The sequence below is a fragment of the Chelmon rostratus genome, chromosome 13 (genome assembly GCF_017976325.1).
Source record: "Chelmon rostratus isolate fCheRos1 chromosome 13, fCheRos1.pri, whole genome shotgun sequence".
Taxonomy (NCBI): Eukaryota; Metazoa; Chordata; class Actinopteri; order Chaetodontiformes; family Chaetodontidae; genus Chelmon; species Chelmon rostratus.
In genome coordinates, this window is record NC_055670.1 from 8,448,556 (window position 1) to 8,469,990 (window position 21,435).

At 41.4% G+C, this 21,435-nt stretch overlaps 2 protein-coding genes across 3 annotated transcripts; both read right to left on the bottom strand.

Moving 5' to 3' along the window:
- Positions 1–1,012: 1,012 nt before the first annotated feature.
- On the bottom strand, positions 1,013–17,809 carry tfg (trafficking from ER to golgi regulator). 2 transcript variants are annotated; one of them, XM_041950689.1, is made up of 8 exons: positions 17,667–17,809; positions 15,459–15,672; positions 15,114–15,197; positions 12,112–12,258; positions 8,708–8,875; positions 8,434–8,580; positions 2,435–2,515; positions 1,013–2,285 (listed from the first exon to the last, which is right to left on the bottom strand). In XM_041950689.1, the coding sequence occupies exons 2-8, from the start codon at positions 15,640–15,642 to the stop codon at positions 1,873–1,875; spliced, it is 1,224 nt and encodes a 407-aa protein (XP_041806623.1). In that variant the 5' UTR covers positions 15,643–15,672; positions 17,667–17,809; the 3' UTR covers positions 1,013–1,872. The 2 variants fall into 2 exon arrangements, with proteins under 2 accessions (XP_041806623.1, XP_041806622.1); XM_041950688.1 differs by having other exon boundaries at positions 2,420–2,515.
- Positions 17,810–18,626: 817 nt separating this feature from the next.
- jagn1a (jagunal homolog 1a) lies at positions 18,627–19,299 on the bottom strand. The gene is made up of 2 exons (XM_041951399.1): positions 19,211–19,299; positions 18,627–19,089 (listed from the first exon to the last, which is right to left on the bottom strand). Exons 1-2 carry the CDS (start codon positions 19,297–19,299, stop codon positions 18,627–18,629), a joined length of 552 nt encoding a protein of 183 aa, XP_041807333.1.
- Between the last annotated feature and the right edge of the window lie 2,136 nt (positions 19,300–21,435).

The window sequence follows — 21,435 nt, forward strand, 5'->3', positions numbered from 1 at the left end:
GGAAAAGTTCGACATGTTGGGAGATCTGTCGCGCTCCGCTTTCTTGCAGAGATGTAACATAGATGAGACGATCGATGTGCACTCTCATGTCTGTCCAGAAAATATGAAGCCCACTAATTCAGTTTAGCACAAATACTGGAAACATTGGGAAACAGCTAGCCTGTTAACAACTCTCTCTACCAGCACCTCTAAAGCTCACAAATACATATCTAGTTAGTTTAATGCACACAAAAACTTAATGCGCTAATTATTGAACTTCAGAGGCCCTGGACAGGAGATTTTGTTGCCTTTGGAGAGCCAAGTTAGTTGTTTCTCCATTTCCAGTCTTAATGCTAAGCTAAGTTAGCTGGTTGCTGGCATTAGCCATTATTTAGTGTACAGACACAAGAGTAGGCTCAACATCTCTGCAAGAAAGCTGAGCACAGCGCATTTTCCAGAACGTCACATTTCCTTTAAGGGATGATGTATAGTCACTGGCACTGTTTCCGTGCTTAAGCTCTGATCTGAGTTGGATGAAGTGTAATTCCAAATTCCACTCCACAGGCAGAGACTAACCTGAGCTAATAAATCCTTAACATTGTGCTAACCCTATCAGCACTGCACACAATTCACAGTGGACAGAAACATCTAAAAAGAGTGGTTTCAGTTCAGCACAGGGGAGGTGAAAAGTGACGCTGAATACACTAATCTACATTATCTTTAATAAACCGGGTATGCTCAATTCTTCTCACTCAGGGAGACAGCTCGACATGAAAGATCAACCACATACTCGCATGCCACATGTCCCAGCCAACCACAACCCACAGGCAGGAAAACGAAATAGGAACACCAGCATTACTGCAGTTTTCCAAATCTGGGTGGAGGAGCTGAGGAAGAGAGAAGCCAAACTTAACAGAGACATGAACTCAGCAACCACAAAGAGAGAGAGAGTGTCAAGAGAAAGGCAGCAAGACAACGCTGGGCCAAGAGCTACACAATATCAAAACAAAAGGACGAAGAAAGGACTCCGACAGGGTCTCAATCATTTATTAGGTTCAAGAAAAAAATGTTACAGTTTATACATAAACAACTAATCTCACTTGAAGGTGGAATTTGATTTATTAGTAAAAACCAGTGATAAGAGAAAGAGAAAGAGGAATAGCAAGCTTTACTGGAGGTGATATAACAAGCTAAACAAACGAAGCCTTCTTCATGACGCTGGGATCTACACCTCCCATAAGCCATCACTTAGCTAGTGTTCCCAACATGGGGCAGTTTCATTGACACATCATTAATACCGACATGGTGGTGAAGTTGATCAAAAAAAGAAAAAACACAAAACAAACAGACAAAACAAATGACAGGTGGGTAACTTTTCATTCAGACAGCGTCTCATAAATGCATCTACACACAGTAATCTCAACACAAGCGGCTGAGATGTCTGTCGTTGACATGTGTGACACAAAGGCAGAATGTGGATGCTGATCTCACTCGCGAAATGAAGCGTTACCATGAAAAGAACAATAAACAGTTTGTGCAACAGCCTGTTTTGGTCTTCCAGGTGTGTGCAAACAGACTGGTTACAGTTTTACAATGACGGAGGCGAGAGGGCAGACACCGGTGGTGGTGGAGACAGGAGGGGGGGGGGGAGAAACACAAGGAACAGACACCAGGGCCAGAACAGAGCGGTGTGTTGGAGAGACGGCATACAAACACTAACCATCAGACTGGGGGAGCTGCTTGTTTCATATTTGGATTTGATATTTGTATGGGGGTGGGGGGAATGCAGAGCAGTAGACCATATTTCCTGCACCCACGCCAAACAGTTGGAGCCACATATAGGGTGGGGGATTTGAGGGGCGTGTGAGGATCGGCAACATCCGCTATCCTCTTTTACCGGTATCCAGGGCCTGGCTGAGTGTAGCCTTGGCCGTAAGGGGGGCGGTTGCGGGCATACGGGTTAGCAGCTCCTGGTGGAGGGGTGACGGTGCTGCCTGGAGGCGGGGTGTATCCAGGGCGGGGTTGGTACCCTGAGCCAGGCTGGGAGCTGGGCGGCATGCTGTAGTTGGCAGGCTGGGAGGCCTGGGAGGTATAGTTTTGAGGAGGGAAGCTTCCCGGTGCATACTGCTGGGCTCCCTGAGATGGATGGGGCTGCTGCTGGCCACCCTGGAAGCCCGGAGCTGGGGCTGGACCAGGGGCCGGAGCCTGGGAGGAGGGAGGTGCGTAGTTCTGAAACTGCTGCTGCTGCTGCGGCGGCTGCGGCTGTGGAGGGCCAGGCTGAGGGGCTCCGGGCTGAGTGCTGTATCCTGCAGAGAGGGGGAGGAAGGGACAGAGTCTCTTTGATTCGCTCGAGAGAGAGAGAGAGAGGAGAGAGCCAGCTTACTTCACAACACAGCAGCTACCTGTTCTATTTTAAAACCCTGACCACTTTCACTCTTACCAGGGTACTGCATACCGTACTGCTGCTGCTGCGGCGGGGCACCTGGTTGCTGAGGCGGATATCCACCTGGAGCCTGGTACTGCTGGTACACCTGACCTGAAGAGACAGGAACAAGCATTATCAGCACACATGAATCACAAAAATAAGATATCTAACCAAATATGAGCCACTATCCATTACATCTATGACCCCATTTACACTTCTGTATCCAGACACAGATGCGATTCAACACACTTTCCACATACATGTGTCTCTTTTTGCCAGATCACAAATCCGACTGTAATGTGTTATTTTTTCTAGATGCAAATCAAAATCAGTTGCACAGACCAATTACTGACGTAGTTACAGTTGAGAGGGCTAAAGATTACATGTCTTGGAGAGAGATGCATTTACAGCTTTTTAACATATGACTAAAATGCAATTGGATGCAATTTTTTTTTTTTTTTTAAATCAAATAGCTATCCAAGGCACATAAAGTAAATAAGTGTAAATGGGGTCTGTGTATCTTTATGGAAACACCTGTGTATCTGGACAGAATCACACACAACTGCTTCAACGAAAAACATCTGCAACCACTTTCGTTCAAGTATTTGTTGCTAAAAGCCCAGTACCCACAGGTATCTGTCTGTGGCACTTTACAGTAAGTCTTGGCTTGGAGCTAGAGCGCAGCATGCAGCTGCCCGAGCAGACATAAACACACAGACACACAAAAGTTAAGGATGCAATCATTGGAAACTGAGGCCGACATGTGTGTCATGATCCACACAGGCAAACCTGCAGCATCGGGACAAGGAGTTGTTTTCTAGACATGTCTGTGTTTGCAGACAGTGACTTCCTGTTACACTTCACTATGACTTCACCAGTCCACACTGCGTATGTGCACATGTTGAGGACGGTCGCCATCATCTCTACAACTCAAGCCATCACGACGGTGTGCCTTAAAATGAAATGCTGTAAAGACCTCTGGGAAGCCTGGAACATCATGCTAGACTTAACAACATCTGAGCAGGATCACGACTAATCTGTAATATCTTGCTCGACATAGATGTCAATGCAAATCTTTTTTATGTTTCAAAAACATGGAAACTTTTTTCGTCCATTTGCTCATCAAGTTTTCCACCGAGTGCCTGAATGTTCAGCAAACATGCAAAGACTTGGCGAACGAGTGTTCTCCCTTAACGAGGCCGAACTCTTCTCCAGCCTGGCATATAAATTGGGGTGACGACACATGAAAAGCACAGCGAGAGAAGGCATAATGAAAGAGGGTTCACTGGTTTTTCAAGCGCTGGTGCTGATTTTCCACTGTTTGGGACGGCTGATATTGTGACAACAAGCAAAACTTGAAAGGGACAATCAAGTTACTCTTTACTGGCAGATGACCTCAATAGTCAGAAATAACCTTCTTTTGCATCCACTGAATATATAGTCCAAGCAGCTGAGGCTCAATGAACCAGTAGAGAGCATGTCATATTAGACTATATGCATTGGTCTGGGAGACACTTGACGACTAAATATTTAGCTAGAAACAGTGCACCTCTGAAGTGTATTTTTATAAGCATTGGTGTGATGTGGCAACCATCTGTTATCTCACTGACAGCACCTTTAACATGAACACCATGGTCTTTATTGTGTGAGACGGCATGTGTGTTAAATTGGCTCCTTCTCCTGTTCTCTCCGGTCTGTAACCCATCATGGGTGTTATGTAAGAGTGATGGAAGGATGCGTGGCTGTTAGACCCTTTTGCCCCGAGGAGCTCATTTCACTCCAGTGGAGCCAAGGGGTCAACTATGAGTCTGCTGAGGGCTCAGAAATGACTCGGGGCTCACTGAAGACAGAGCTGCATTGCTTCAGCAGAAAAGGCCCAGAGTTGGGAAAATGATGTTCACTGTAACAAAGAAGAGTTGGCTGTAGTTCTGCTGACCTCTAAGCATGCCGAAAGAAGGAGTCATGAGAACAAGGTCCTATTTTTAAGTAAACATTTTACACCAAACACACATCTGCCCATCTGATAAAGGGCCTTACGCTAATGTTTGAGCCGTTGCTACAACATGTGTTTACAGGTTCTTTCTTGCACAGATGTAAATTATGGCCAAGGGTCTATCAGCATCTGACAGACAACACGTCAAAATATTTACCATCTACTTATGGATCCTGTTAGCAGCAGCATTCTTAAGGTAACAAGTAACCTAAGCTTGCATGAAAAGCTAGCTTAAGGCGACCCTTAAAAAGGCCAGACATGCTCAGCTGGCATCCAATGTTCTGTATTAACTTTTACAAATTCTTGCGCATCGACTGGCTTGTTATTCTGACGAACAGTCTGCAACCAGAGGCAGGAATAATGTGAGGACAAAGACTGCGGAGTGAGGAGAGGAGGCTGGACAGGATCTAGTTTAATGTCTTTGTGTGCCAACCATCTGCAGGAAGGAGTAGATGAACTGTTTGTTGCCACGATGGACTTGGAGATGTATCTAACAACCTGCTACAAGATTACAAGATGGTATAAAGCAAAAGCTTCCAATTCCTATAATAACAATACTTTACTGATGTCTGTGGGGAAATGATCTTTGTACTTGTCTCCCTCCACAGGCAGGCAAAGTGCAGATTAAGCAGATTTAATGCTTGCTGACACAGGGGTTTTAGTTGAATCTCAGTCCGACACTAATGAGCGGTCAGCCTAATTAAAACCTCAAATCCAGCCACATTCAGTACTTGACCTAGACCAGTGGTACCCAAACATTTTGTCTGACATACCCCCCACAGCCGTATCAGATGGGTTACAGTACCTCTTCATCACACCACCTGTCTTGCTCCAAATGTTTTTGTATGACTAATAGCAAACTGGATGTTATTTAAGATTATTAAATGTAAAAAAGGGGATAATACAATTATTCCAAAACTTCCCGAAACTCTTTTTTTTAAGTAGGTTTGTCTGCATTTGTACAACTACTTGGAGAGGCCAAAGCTGAATGTTTTAAACTTTTATCTGAGGATGTCCCGTTTAAGTGTTTTTGGCCTCCATTCCAATGCGAGGCCTTTAATACTGGATGTCTGCTGTTAGAGAGTCTGAACAGGTTCTTGCATATTTGTGTAAATGTTGATGAAAAATGCATCTGACATATTGAACAGCTGTAGCTGTTCTGACACGCATTATTTTTCACAAGCTGCTTGATTCAAATACTGAAAGGCCTTGGTTCAAAAATATTGCATTAATACAATGCGACTCCTGACATCTGAAATAGGCCCGATCAGCTTGGGACAACTTCACTTTTATTCATTCTAACGTTTAGGGGTTTTATTTCACCTTTTCTGTCTCTCGCTTGCTAAGTGGTCTTCGCAAAGTTACAACTAACACAGGTCATCCTGTGCAATTGGCTCATTATATCTGGTACAGTAGGTTTTTCGTTATTGTGTATAGAAATGTAGCACAGATTTGCCTGATACCATTTTTAATCCTATTTATGTGTTTATTTTCCTCATAATCAAATGTTTTATGGTAGAATTTTCTTAAAATTATCACCTTAATTCCTGTCAGTAGGCTTGGAAAGACTGCCAATTTGTGTAACTATGAAGAGCTTGGACTCCATGATAGTATTCCTGCATCACCACATCTAAATAAGTATGGAAAACCACTCATAATCAATCATCAAATCAGCAATAATAAGTGACTAATTAGACAAGAAATGCTGTTGTTTCTTCTGGTCCTCGTGTTAATGAAGGGACAGAAAGAACCACAACAGCTTGCAGTTGGTTCGGCTGTTTGTGTGCAACATGGTGTGTCGCTGGCTAACCCAGTAACTGAATAAGTCTTCTGTCTGCATAAACTCTTATTGAACACTTTGGATAGGCCCTGCAACGCCACGCCAAACCACAAACCACCAGTTAAATGGAAGTAGTCATACCACATGTGTGCTGATGTTGCAGGTGTTCTGAGGAGTCAGCAGTGTGACTGCTCTGATAGAATGAGAATAAAATGATGAAGCTGCTGCTCTCACAGGGTCCAAAAACAGACACCTCCTTAGCTCCAGTGGTCTCTTCCTTCAGCTCTTCCAAACCACAAGCTGAGAACAATCCAATCCAATTACAGCAGTGTGATAAACAATACGATATGCACCTCTGTGGCTGCACCTGCCTGGGCCATTCTACACTACAAAAGGAGAAACAAGCCAGAGAATTCCCTAATGTTAAGTGAGATACTTTGGATAAAGGAAATGGACACTTGAGATTGGCACAAAAGACCATTTCCTCCACTGAGCTGGATCCGAGTGGTATTGTGGTGAGAACACTTAGTGAAATAAGTCTTGGTCATTTGTGCCAACATCCTGCCTGATCCTTTGTTCATTTATCTTTATCTGGGCCTTGGGTCTGGGTCCAACATGTGCATGTTAAAAATCTCACACTGTGAGAGCTGTGATACGGTCTCTGCTGAGTAAGATAAACTCTAATTCCACTGATACTCTGTTTACACAGTGTTGATTAACACTCCACAGAGCTGAGACTCAAGGATCATTTCTCGTTCAGTGAGACTTGTTGCTTCGACAGTGTGTTTTTCTTACAGTGCCTTCAGTAAAGTGTAAATCAGTGAAATGAAAGCTTCTTTAAATATAAATTGGTTAAACAGAATATTGTGTATTCATCCTATCTAATATCCCCCTCGATTTGTTCCCTCAATTGAAATCCATTGCTTTCAATTTCTTGGCTTCCTCGAGTTTGCTTGACTCAAATCAAAACAATATTCTTCCACTCCATTAACATATCACCTCATCTAACAGCTGACAGGATGGAAGTGACACTGTCTGTAATCCAGTTCGAAAAAAAAAGAAGGTATGTGGAATTTAACCAACACAGCTCACTAAACGAAGGTAATACAGTATTGTCTAGTTCATTCTTTGATGCTACTCTGTCATACATATACTACCTTACATTATTGTTGTGTTCAGAGTGGTCACAGTCAAAGCAGGGTATGACACTGTATCTCACATACAGAAAAAAGGAAGGGCCGTTGTCGTGCATAACAGGCCTGTACTGTGATGTGAAGGCCCCAGTTGAGACAGGACTGAACTGGAACGAACAACATTATAAAAATAACAAACACTGCAGTTTGAATCCATCATGTTTATGATGTTTTTTTTTTGTTTGTTTTCCGAAATTTGAATTAGTTTTAAGGTTTTTACTCCAGTACTGTGTGTGTAAGATGACTTGCAGGGACATTTTAGGTAAGTGGGGCAGAGGGGAAATTAGCAGCTGGGGGGTGGGGGGTGGGGGGGGGTTTGAATATACAAGACACAGGACCCAAAGGAACCCTGCATAGCTGTTTTGGTACAACTTCTTCTTGGGAGTATTTCCTTTATTTTACTTTGTGTATTTTTCCATTGCTTTTCATATTTATTTGCTCCTCCGACCAATGGATGACCTTCTTTGGATAACACTGTTGAATTTGATTAGGTTTTGATTTATTCTACACAAATTCTTACATTAAAAATATTACAACGCTGAATAGCTTATGAATTATGGCAAAGGTTTGAGAGGGGAATAACATGTCTGTCTGGGTGGTGGACTGCTCCATCTGCTGCAGAAGCCAAAACTACAAATGCAGAATGCTTTAAAGATTAACTACCTGGCCTGTAAATCAAATCATACCAGCTGAAACTCACCAGAGGAGTTTATAAGATCCAAAGCAGAACTTCTCTTTGTCAGACAGAAGAGCTTGGATTGGTAGTTTAGGGCAACACATTCAAACTCTCTCAGCAGGGGGTGACACTTTTATGAGGCTACGTTGGTGGCAATGTTGGGAAAACATCTCATATAACAGCACCACTGTAAAAGAGAGTGCAATTGCTTAACCACCCATACTGCAGGGTCTCCAAATGCCTGTGGTCATTAGGATATTATCCCATCATGCATTCTTTCTAACAGAGACACATACCTGCAGCAGAGCATGTGTGTGTTCGCCAATTATGGTGTATTAAATATGGCATGCGTGTATTTGGGATTTCTTAGGGTTGCATGTGCCTCACCATCCATGCCAGCTGGGGGTCCCTGCTGTACTCCAGCATAGGGAGCCTGTGGTTGTGGGGGCACTCCTGGTTGAGGGGCTGCAGACGAGGAGGAGGCAATGCTGTCAGGGGTTCCTGAGCGCTCCTCTGGTGCAACTGCTGGGGGACCTGCTCAGATAGCACAGACGGAGACAGACATACAGAGGAGACGTTATTTACATGACAGCTAATACTGAAAACTTTCAAAAATGAATAGCGTCTTCTATTTTTTTTGTAGTTGTGAAGTGTGCAATACCTGGGGCCTGGTCCTCGCTCAGGCCAAAAGCGGAGATGACATTTTTGTTGACCTCGTCCTGGTTTTTTAATGGGTCAAAGGCTGACATGCTGGCTGCACTGACAGGAGTCACCTGTTTAACTGTGGGGTCTGCTGCCACCACTTTGCCTTCGCGTCCATCCACTGATTCTACAAACACAGTCACAGAAAAATTTAAAAACCAGCAGAGACAAAGACAAAAATGCCCCGAAAATGTGTTCCGGGGCATCCAGTGTAGTCAACGGATACCTAGATAAAGGATACTTGGACTAATACTTCCTATTCCTTATGTCAGTCATTGTTCACAGTTTGATTAGCAACTTGATTTTCAAATTTGACAACAGCTCAACAATTCGGCTTATCTCAGAACGCAGATAGCTGTTAAAAAAGATAATAAAAAGCTAAATTATGTCAGATGATAGCTGAAGGCTATGCAGCTATCAGAGACTGCATTTCGGGCAATGTCTTCTGTCTTTTTTGCTTTCCATGCGGACTGTTTACCTGCATGCAACCCAAGCCCAATCAAATGTGATTGGTCAGTACTACTGGGACTACGAACAAAAACCAGAATGCTTCTGATAAGAAAAACTTTTCCCTTGCCTACAGATTCTGCATTCATATGCAGATTTCTGTTTATAAATCCCACCTGTTTGTCTCAGAATGGTGCCAGAGGACAGCACTGAAAAATTGCAAAACGTTACAGCAGCCTACTACTATGCTGTAATGACTGCACATGTAAAGGCTTTGGCCACAGTTCTGATGATAATGGAAGGCCATCTTTAAACTTGGGATGTGCATCTGTGTGTAGGTGTGAGTGACCACAATCAAACTACACAAAACCAGCATTTTTTGCAGTACCAAATTAAAGCTCCAAATGTGGTGTATAATTCCAGACAAATCTTTCCAACAATGACTGACCCTTATAAACTGTCTCAGTCTGGTGCCAACATCCCTGTGGGAAACAGATCTTACAAACTGGCAGTGAGCATGCGGAATGTGAACAAGTCTTAATTGTTAACGAGGCCGCGTGATTCTCATCAGTGGGATTAAGAAAGCTTTGAGACAAAGTTTGCGATCTTAAAAATAAGAATAACAAAAAAAAAAAGAGAAGTCAAACCACCTGGACTGTGCGTGAATGCCACTACCTATGCCATAGGTTCAAAAGATTATCTTGTCTATCATACACACACGTGCAAGAGCTGTAAATTCATTTCCAATTTAAAAACTATTAATTTAACTAATGTATTAATATTAGTATGTCTGGGTGTTTTTAAGCAATGAGCAGAAGTTTTCATGTTATAAAAGAGCAGTGGTGGACACATGCAGTGGAGGAAAGACTGCAAATGACTCAAGACATTGCAAAGAGTACATGTGTTAAATCCAATACTGAGAGCAATATTTGGCAGTTTAAAAAAAATCCCACTATATATAGGCCCGTAGTAAATTTATTTTAACATAAGCAGATAACATATACAAACAATCTTGATATGGATTCCTTATATACAGTCATGTGAAAAAATTAGGACATCCTATGAAAACGTGTGTTTTTTGGCAAATTTAAAACGCATGGATATTTAATATCTATTTTAACAATACTGGGAGATTCAAGTAATATAACTAAACAAATAAAACTGAATAATATATTTTTAAAAACGTTCTGTAAAATGTAATAAAATAAAAATGCAATTTCTGTTGAGGAATAAATTGGGACACCCCGACATTTCTTCCCTCTTAAATTGGCTGAAATCAAACACAGGTGTATCACAGCAGGTGCACATGATTACAGCATTGTCACGCAGCATTTTGAAGGAGACTTGCCCTATTCAAACTTCAGTCATTCAGTTTGGTGTACTCCTGAGTGTTGAAGTGAGAGTAAACACCATGGTGAGATCAAAATACCTGTCTGAGGCCTTCAGAAAAAAGAGTGTTGCAGCATATGAGTCTGGTAAGGGATAGAAAAAGATCGCAAAAGATCTTGAAATCAGCCATTCCACTGTACGGAAAATAGTGGAGGAGGACATTCAAAACAACTGCCAACATGCCCAGGTCTGGCCGTCCAAGCAAGTTCACCCCGAGAGTACACCGCAAGATGCTTAAAGAAGTCTCCAAAAACCCTAAAATCTGATCACAGGACCTACAGCAGGTACTGGCGACTGCTGATGTGAAAGTGCATGCTTCTACAATCAGAAAGAGACTGCACAAGTTTAACTTTCACAGAAGGTGTGCAAGGAGGAAGCCTTTGCTCTCTAAGAGAAACATTAAGGCCTGACTGAAATTTGCCAGAGAGAACACAGACAAAGAACAGGACTTCTGGAATAATGTTCTTTGGACAGATGAGTGTAGAGTTGAATTATTTGAACACCAGAACAGAGGACATGTTTGGCGCACACCGAATACTGCGTTCCAGGAAAAGAACCTCATACCAACTGTGAAGCATGGAGGTGGACGTGTCATGGCTTGGGGATGCTTTGCTGCAACAGGACCTGGCCAGCTCACCGTCAGAGAATCTACCATTAATTCTACAGTGTATCAGAGGGGGTTGAAGAACGTGTGAGACCATCAGTAAGAAAATTGAAACTGAAGCGGAGCTGGACCCTAAAACAAGACAATGCCCCTAAACGTACCCGGAAATCCACCAAGGACTGGGTGAAAACTGAGAATTGGAGAGTCCTGGAATGGCCCAGTCAAAGCCAAGATCTTAATCCCATAGAGATGCTGTGGGGTGACCTGAAATGGGCTGTGCATTAAAGAAACCCCTCAAACATCACACCGATGTCAGAGACTGGTAGGGGGTTACTAGAAGCGTCTCACTGAAGTTATTTCAGCCAAAGTGGGTAACACTAGTATTAGGGGGTAGGGTGTCCTAATGTTTTCCTATATGAATATGCATTTACGGTGATGTCTTTTGCTTAATGAGAAAAACAGTGGGTTTTTTTTGGTTGGTTGGTTTTACCTGTAATTAAATCACTTTCTTTTTCAGAGATTAATAGAAACAAGATCAGACATCGATATGTGAACATTTCTTAATGAATAACTGAGTATGTAATGGGGTGTCCTAATTTTTTCACATGACTACATACAGTACAGTACATACAGTATGTATGTATATACTGTATCTAAAGAATTGTGACCAAGATACAAACTGAGGACATTTTACAGCTGAAAAATCAACATGTCAGTGCTCTCTGGTGGACAAGCTATGTAATTGTGATACTGTTTCTATATTACCTCAATCTCAGTTTACTTCTGTACTGTAATTTCTAGTTATAAATTGGTCAACATATACAATGATACACAAATATCTGCAATAAGCTTAAATCAGCTGACTTATCATTTAGGCTCTAACATGTATATGTGTGTGTGTGCATGTATGTGTGGGTGCTTACCGCTGTCTGGTGCTGTAGCAGCCAGACCCGGTTCTGTTGGGGGCTCCAGGCTGTCCAAGAGGTTGTTGACTTTATTTCTGATCTCAATGAGCTCCCTGCGCAGGTACTTCACCTGACTAGACTCCAAAGGCCGAGGCTGACCATTCACTGCAGATAATGAGAGATGAAGAGAGATGACAAAAGTAAGTCTAATCCTTATTTGTTCGGGGATTGAGCAAAAAAAAAAAAAAAACCTCCCATCTCCATCTCTGCACAGCTGACTCCATCTGTGTGTCAGACCTCAGGGTGATGGATTGAACTTGACTCCTGATCGCTTTGACAGAAGAAAACAATCCCCTCGCCCATACCTTTATTAATGAGGCATTTTTCTACATTACTGAATCTGGATACCATTGATTCTGATTATTTTCCATTTGGAGCAATGTTGTCTTGAACTTGAACTGCTCGTTGACATACGTAGATAATGGTCTAGATCTGAATTATGGCTGCAGGGAATATCTGGATGAGACTTTACAGAAACGAGTCAGCAGCCCAGCAGATTTTGAACCAAACCAATAGTGAGCACAAAACTTAAACAAGTGATTGCAGAGGACTAAGAGCTGACAGTATACTGCTACCACAGAGCTGCGAGTTTAACTTTACATTGAGGCAAAACATTGTTGGTTTTACTATCACTATCAGATTTTTTAACTGATAAATTATGACAAACAGCTAAGTGATAAGCTATTGTCAAATAAGCATGATGGATCCATGAATTCTACAGTTCATTGGTCTGTAAAAGCTGTTTAATTCTACACTAAGTATGTGTACATTATGAATGCTAATCTGTCCCAATCCACACGCTGAATACCTGAGATTACAGAGATCATCTATCACATGGTTGAATCCACAAAGACATTCATAGTAGCAGCCAGCCAGGCTGACAGAGGGAGCTTCAGCATTGCAAATGAGCTTGGGAATGCTGGGCAAATGCACGCTAGTTAGTCAGGTTTACTTCATGAAATAAAATCATCAATCAAACCAAAAGGTCCATTATTACACTGTCAATCCACAGGAGACACAGAACAAAATTCTTCAAAATCTCCGACCCTATCCGACCTGTGCCACACAGATCAATCTACCTCCTTTCAACCCTTATATTCCCACAACAAACTCCTGTTGTGGAGTAAAATTTCCATTGCAAAACAACGGCTGCAAGAGTAGAGATCGCTTCACATTCCTTTCTCTCACAAGTTTCTCTGTTTGAGTGGATAATGCTGAACAGACAGTTGCATGGGGTCATGAGGGTCCTTCACTGAGACACGAGCAGCCACGAGATTCCAGCTACTCTCACTCGCTTTCAATCTCGACACATGTCCAAGAATATCAGTTCCACGTGAGGTCATGACATGGCACGATGAGCCAGGACTCAGATTTGATTGGGAGGAAGTCTATTTTTCTCTAAGAAAGAGAAAAATCTTACAGCACTCTGGCTAATTATAGTAGCAAGAGGACAGAGTGACTGGGAGCAGAGCACAGGAAACAACATCATGTTGTCGCTACAGATTCAAGAGTGGAGTGAGTTACTGTATTTCTAACTTTGTGTGAGACATTATGAATTTCAAATCCAGATTTGATTATTAAATTTGTAAGAAGCATGGTGCTATGTTTTGACTCACGTTTTTTTTTTTTTTTTTTTTTGACAGCTGAGACCATTATTCTGTAGACTGGATATCTTACAGATTGACTTTTACTCATGCATATGTTACTGGTATTGCCTGTATTATATACTGGTAAACCTCTACCACAACTTTATTTCCTGGCAAGAGGAAGAAAGCTCCGAAACACAATTTGGACTATCCAACAGCTAACGACTGGGACAGAGTCCTGCCTTTAACAGAATAACATTTACAGGAAATAGAATCATTCATGAACATTAACAAAAACACATGTAATGAAAAAATTGCCTGCCAGGAGATATAATCAGTGAAAGCATCAAGTTGTATTTTAATATTTACAGATTCAGATCATGTGGTGTGGATGGCCTTACACGGGCATGTATTTTTTGCCTTGATTGAAAGAAAGCTGTTCCAGACGGCATGTCTGATGAGTGCAATTCAATGTCAGATGGGATCGACTTCAGCCCTCCATCACCCCTCCAAGCACAAGTGGGTATAACACATGGATGGATGGAATATACTTCACCATTAACTCAGCTTGCGTATCTGCTTCCTCTGCTTTCATGACCACAAATTCTGTCAGTTACCAAAAATTAATCAATTTAACACAGGCAAAATTCACAAATATCATACACAAAAAAAGCTGACAGAGCCTGTATATATTTATTGTTTGTTGATGTCTGGAAAATATCCAGTTTGTTGCAAGGTTGAGTAATCAAACCAGAAAGAAATCACTATTTACCCACAAAGCTGCATGCACAGTATATGCCATGTAGTTACCAGGCTTGCTTCAACTTTGTTTAACCTGTTGTTACTGCAGACAAAAACAGGCCTCAACCTGACATCTTAGGGTGAGGCTAACTTGCTGGTTGTTTGTAAGTCCTCGTGTGTCACATAGCAACAGGACTACTGAATGACTGTGGATTTAGCTGGGCAGCCACATTACACATTTAAGATTATGATTAGAAACCAGAATAACTGGCACAAAGGGCTTTTATGAATACATCCATTGACTGCCTGCCACTTTGTCTGCTGAACCAGTGTTAAAATGCACAGAAATTCCACCCCAAAGTAATCAGAAGGGAGCCTATGCAACTTTAATTTGGAGAGTGAAGAGCTGAGGTTTGATGTGTGAAACATAAGATGGACTGCCCTCCAGTGACTAGTTGCTGTAACAGCTGACGTGAGACATCTTGGTTTTCAGTTTTCACATGATGATGCTAGCACATGATTTAAAACAGACATTAACAGGCTTGAAGTTTGGATTCCTTGAGGCAAAATTCACTTGCATTACTGTGTGTGTCTATGAAGGTGTGACAGAAAGGAAACAATTTAAAATCTTACCAAACAAAGTTAGTTTGAGTATTCTACTGCACTGGATGGCGAAGGAGAGGTCGGAGCTGTCAAAGATGGTGATGAGGTCATCATCTGGAAAAAGGGAAAAGAGAGGCCAGATTATTCACTGTGAGGGAAATTGTCTCTACCAAAGAAAACATGTTAAGATGCCAAAAAGAAACAACTTTATTACATGGTCAATTGACAAAGTGACCTGATGAAGTAATTATTATCGGGACCATGAATTATACACCAGTTTATAATAAATAGGTTAATCTGAGGAAAACTTAGTGTTCACATTCACACGTTTACCCTTGAGACAAATTAGCACAGAAGGCCTGTGTCCTGACTCACCCTCATCCTTGTATTTGATGGTAACCTCATCATTACTCTGCAGCTTTCCCCTGAAAACACGCTGCATCATCAGCACTAGCTCATCATAAGTAATGTCTTCATTATGGATAGGGATGCGTCTGATGTCATCGCCCAACTGGGCTTTGATGATCAGCTTCCCGGTCAGGTCCAGCTGGCCGTTCATGGTGCCGTCCGACCTCTTCTGCTCCCACCACTTAACAGAGGACAAGTCAGAGGAAAGGGGGTTTTACAAACAACCAACTGAACAACATGCCTGTTCTCCGAGCTTTAATTCTTATTCTGAATACTAATTAGGGCCTTTTTGAATTTTACTCCTAAAGTATGACACATTAGTAACAGTATTCCATATATTCAGAATTACAGAAGAAAAGCTATCATTCATATAATTGGTTCAGGAGGTCACAATTAACTTAACTCATCAATTGCATCAAGGTAACTGACTTTACTGACAATACTCTTTGCAGTAATAGAGTTTTGACACACTATAATGCCCGCAACATGCTGCACCCCACTGGGACAGCAAGATTAGGATTATAATTATGACAGTCACTTTGCTCGGTATCAACAGATCGCAATCATTTACAAATGCATGTAAATCCATTTTTTGGAATAAAATGTCTTTCAACATTAATTAAAATAATAACATCAATATGTATTTATCATAATAGTCAAATTGAGGCATAAGATAAGACTGGGTCTGTGGAAGTAGGTTAACAGGTCAAGGGAAGTGGTTGGTGGGAGAGTTGTTATGTATGATTAAAATGTGGTTATTACATTAACAAGGACAATGTGATTACATTTAATTAGAAGCTCCTCTTTATTGTAACAGAAGTTTATTATCTTTCTCAAAGGCAAAGTGATAATTGCAAACAGTGGAACAGAGTTTCTCTTTACTCAGGGTTGATCAAACGGTCTCTATCAACCTTTAACAATGAGGCTATCTCGCTGCAGGGTTTATACTGGTTATTATCTAAAAATCTAGTCAATGTGGCACACCACAGTTTCACACAGTGTCTCTTGAACTGTCGAGTCTAAGGGTCAAACATTACCCAGTGAGGTGGCAATAACAATTCTATGCTATTACAGAACTTTATAGAGACTTTGACCCAAAATATCAACCGTATTGATTAGAGAATCAAAGCTTCTAACTATGTTCAGTGAATCTTTTAGAAAAATAGAAAGCGATCATTTGTATGCTAGACAGGCGAAACTACCAGATATTGCTGCTATGCAATCATAGATCTGCGATGTAACTGTAACTTAACGTTACTTATCTTCATTCAGACAACGCCAACAGTCATAAACGTGATAAATTAACGTCTCTCATTGATCGTGTGTAGGTACTACTTGGATTAATTATGGCGTTATCTGATGATGTTCTACGCTGGACAGCACACGACTGTGAATTTAATTCCAGAAATGCTCCGGCTTCGACTGTTCTAGCCAGATGGATAATTGGCTGGATGCTAGGGATTGTGTGGTAGCTAACTTTTAGCATAGCGTTACACTAACGTTTGGGGCAACAACAAACTGATTGCGATCTATAATGACATTACCAAATGAACGTTTGGTGCTTTGGAAATATATATTTAGAAAGGGATCGCCAAATTTAAAGTCTAGCTGGCGTTGATTGTTAAAGACGCTCAATCGCAGAGTCATCTGTCAGTGGCCCATACACAGCAATCTACTGACTGCTAACGTTTGAGAGGCCGTTTCATCATTGTCGTGTCAATCATGACATACAAACTATGCATGCGAAGTCCAAAGCAATAATATAGTTAGTTAATTGTATAGTTCCAGGAGTTGCAGTAAAATAGAATACTTTCATTTCACTTAGTAGCATCAGTCGGCAGAAGCGGTTTCCTGTGTAATTTGTAATCGCTATCTTTCATAGGAATTCACAGTTAACTACGCCCCAAAATTAGACTTCCTTAAAGGCACAATAGATGAGTAAGTGGTCTCTTTTAAGTTGCTTCATACGAACCAGTCTCGACACCTGTTTGGGCGAGCTAGCGTAGCGTTAGCTCCCTGCGTAGCTAACGTAACATTCGTCGCTAAGCTAGCAAGCTAACTTCTTAGCTTGCTTGCTAGCAACATACCACCCAAATAGGAAGACCACAGAAACTGCTTTGTGATTAAAACTGAATAATACTATAGCCGGACCTCAAACAACTGAAAATATTTTACCTGAATCAGACGACTTGCCCACGCTGCTTTTCACAGGTTTCCCAAAACCGTGAAAATTAAGTCTGTTAGCTAGCCTAGCTAGACCCGGGTGCCAGCATCAGGAAGTGTCCTCCAAACTGTAAACGTCAACCAGTACGTGGCATTCATTGCGCGCAGCCGCAGACCATCTGGGACAAAGTACGTTGTGATTGACTCGGCTAATTGTAAAGATTATCAAACATCAGTTGTAACTAGCTGAGCTGTACTCGTTTTACTTTGATTTAGTTTACAACACACAGGTTTAATAACTGGCTTTCTGATGCTGAAGGAGAATACCTCAAAACATGACAGGACAGGCAGTTATTGGCAGTCATTTTGTTTTTATTGGCTTGGATGTAATCTGAAGGAAAAAAAAGTCAGTGTGAGAGGTAGACTTTATAAAGCAGACAACATCAGCACATCTGCATCAAATACAAACCTAGTTCCTTTACAGATACAGTAGTAATTTCTGAGCAAAACGCCTGTGTTGGAACATTTATGATTTCACTGATGCATTTGTATAAGTGTGACACCTCTAGTATCCGTTCTGTCACAATGACAGTGACAATAATATCCTTGTCCTAAATGACTTCTTTCTCTGTTTGGGTCAAAGCTGCAATGTAGAATCAGGGATGGAGAGAATGCAAAATGATTCGATTCCATGTATATGGGTGTTGCTTTGATGCCCCTCCTGATTGTTTGTGCTAGACATTTATCATCTTATATAAATAAATAATGTTATACTGAGAGAAAAATGCAGGTTCCTCCATAAATTGTAAAACTAACTAGATTTGACATCTATGTCTCAAAGAACACTGTTGTATAGCGAAGGATGTTACATGACAATGATGACTGTAGTTATAGACATGAATAAGACTCATAACTTATGTATAAATTAATGTAATAACACAGTTTTGCCCAGTCACAGCTTTCTTCTTTCCATTATTTCTTCTTCTTCTCCTGAGTGGTGTTGAACCATGAGTCTAACAGCTTTTTCATGTAATATAACTGCCAGGCGTGCACCTGGACAGCAACCACCATGATGAGGTACATAACAGTGACTGCAGAAAAGCCAAAAATGAAGCGGTAGGCCTTTCCATGGCGGTAGAGCTGCTGCGCTACAGGAAACATCTCCATCCCACCATAAATGAGAGGTGCCACAGAGAACAGGCCTGCGCTGATCATGGATATAACCAGGTAACTGATATTGTTCTTTGGAAGTGACAGGCTGCTGCAGAGCAGAGGGAGAAGGCTGAGCAGGTAGGGGTACTCCCACTGGTACGGCATGGACACTGTGTCATGTGACATCAGGTTGAAGTGGCTGACAGTCACCTGTGCAGCCACCAGCAGCCACAAGAGCAGGTGGACCAGATTTAACTTCCGTACCTCTGACTTCAGGGAAGCACTGTAAAACAGGTAACAGATAAGACAGGTGTATTAGTGATCCTTGTTGTTGTTGTCCTTGGTACTCAGAGATATCATTCATATTTGATGACCAACATCAGACATAGATAGAGGGTACTTGCCTCATTTGGTAATGTGGGACAACCCTCTCTCTGTGTTTAAAGTCACTTCCATTGGTACCAGCAGCTCTGGGGCCAACACGTGATGTCATTTTGAGAGAAACCTACTGACACCAAAAACACATCCCATTTCAGAAGCCACAACTCAACAGAACAAGGGCTGGAACTATTAATGTCAGGATTTAACCGTTTGGTCTGCAATATAGAGAAAAGTGAACACCGCAATTTCCTCAACCCCAAGGTGATGTCTTCAAATTGCTTGTTGGGCAGCAGTCCAAATATATTCAAGATATTCAAAGATGTGCATTTAACAACACACACACACACAAAAATGCTATCAGACAGGAAACAAATCTCAAGTATTCACAAAATGACATGAAATCAACCGCAGTGAGGCAGACCCTAAACCTGGCAGCAAGACATACATGTAGCACACTAAGGATGCTATTTAACCGAATTTGGTTTTCTTACTTCATTCCAACTAATAATTGAATAGTCTTACAAAACAGGTCTTGACAACTATTTAATCTGAATATGAATAATTACAGGCAGATTAGTTGGGTTGTTATACCGACTTGAAGCAGGCTAGTGCGTTAGCTGCTGTTGCTCGCTAACCTAATTCAGCATTACCTTTAAACGTAGCCGACGTACTGTGTGCTGGGCCTCATTGTGTCATTGGCAATGAGAATAGAGTTTGACACCACGTAGAATTTTGATTGTTAGAGATACTTACCGCGGCGTATTTCCTCGTTAGCTGAGCTCCTTGTTTGAGTGTGTAACAAAAGATGTGGCAGATGGATGTTGTAAACAGCTCTGCGCATGCGCACAGTCTCGACCGAACGCCCTCCCACCTCAGCATCAGCATCACACAGCCAGCTGTAGCCATGACAGAAAACACGCTTTTATGTTGTGATTTGACTTTGTTGCATTTTCCCAAACAAACTTTTGGTTAAATTTGCGCTTAGTATGCCTGGAACTCTCTCGGCTCCACTCATGGACCAGAGGTACGAACCAAGCAGGCACTTTATAACTTATTTAGGTGTATCCAATTAATCCAGTCATGATGGAGTAAACGTTTTTAACTTTCAACATGGTGTGGCTCTGGACAAATGATTGGCTAAGCATGTGGTGTCTTGCATGTCACACTGTTTTACCTGTCAACGTGGCTTGCGGCTCTCTTGCAGACTGAAAAATCATCAAAAAGCCAGAAATCACACCTGAAGTGCCAAACAGGACAGGTGTGACCCAACAATCGTGTCAGCATTTTTCAGTAAATGGCCTCCCTTTCAGTTTCTCATGGATGGGCCCACACAGTGAATTTAATCAGACAGTTTTCACTTCATATACCAGCATCAGTCAAATGGGTCTGATTTGCTCTCTGTGAGCTTTGAAATAGAGATGTCAACAGTTTCTTAATTTAACAATTTTTATTTAGAAAAAACAACATGGACAATAATAACAAATGTGAAACATTAAGACATAAAATCTTTGGTTACAACAACAATATTAGCACCATGGTTAAAAGGAGAAATATACTTTTATTTTCCTTTAAAAGTCGTCATGCTTTATGTCATTGCATGTAAATGATCAGCAGAGAAAGTAATAAATTATTGTCATAACTGTTGTTAAGAACTGCTGCAACATTCAATACAATGCAAATTTATTTTGTATTCCCTGTAAACCTGGCAGCAACACACAAAGGCAGCACACCAAGGAAACTATACGCTATTCCAACTAAAAATGGATTAGGCTTACAAAACAGTTACAGAATATAATTGGTTGCATTTTAAATTAAAAACAGTAAGTAAGATTACATTTTAGCAGTTTGTTTGACTTTTTTCCAGTACCAGGATAGACTGGAACTCTGCTTAATCCCTGTTGAGTACTATTTTGTAGTTACAACTTTACAACTGCACATGTTCACAGGCAGGGTTAAGGCTCTCTGATATTAACCATCTGTCATTCATACCTGTATAATGCTGTGGTTCATTCGGTGTTACAGAGATTCTGCACAATGTGACCTTTTCTGTATATTGTGGTGTGATGTTTATTATAGTGTATGGAGTGGTTTTTATTGTTCAGGCCAATTGGTGTGTGTGTTTGACATTTGTATTTTTACGCAAAAAATGTTTCTTTACAGCACTGCAACCATAAACCTATGCGCAAAAGTGAAAATAAAAAATTTGTATTACATTCTTACCGTTTGAATCTCACTCACAGGAGCAACT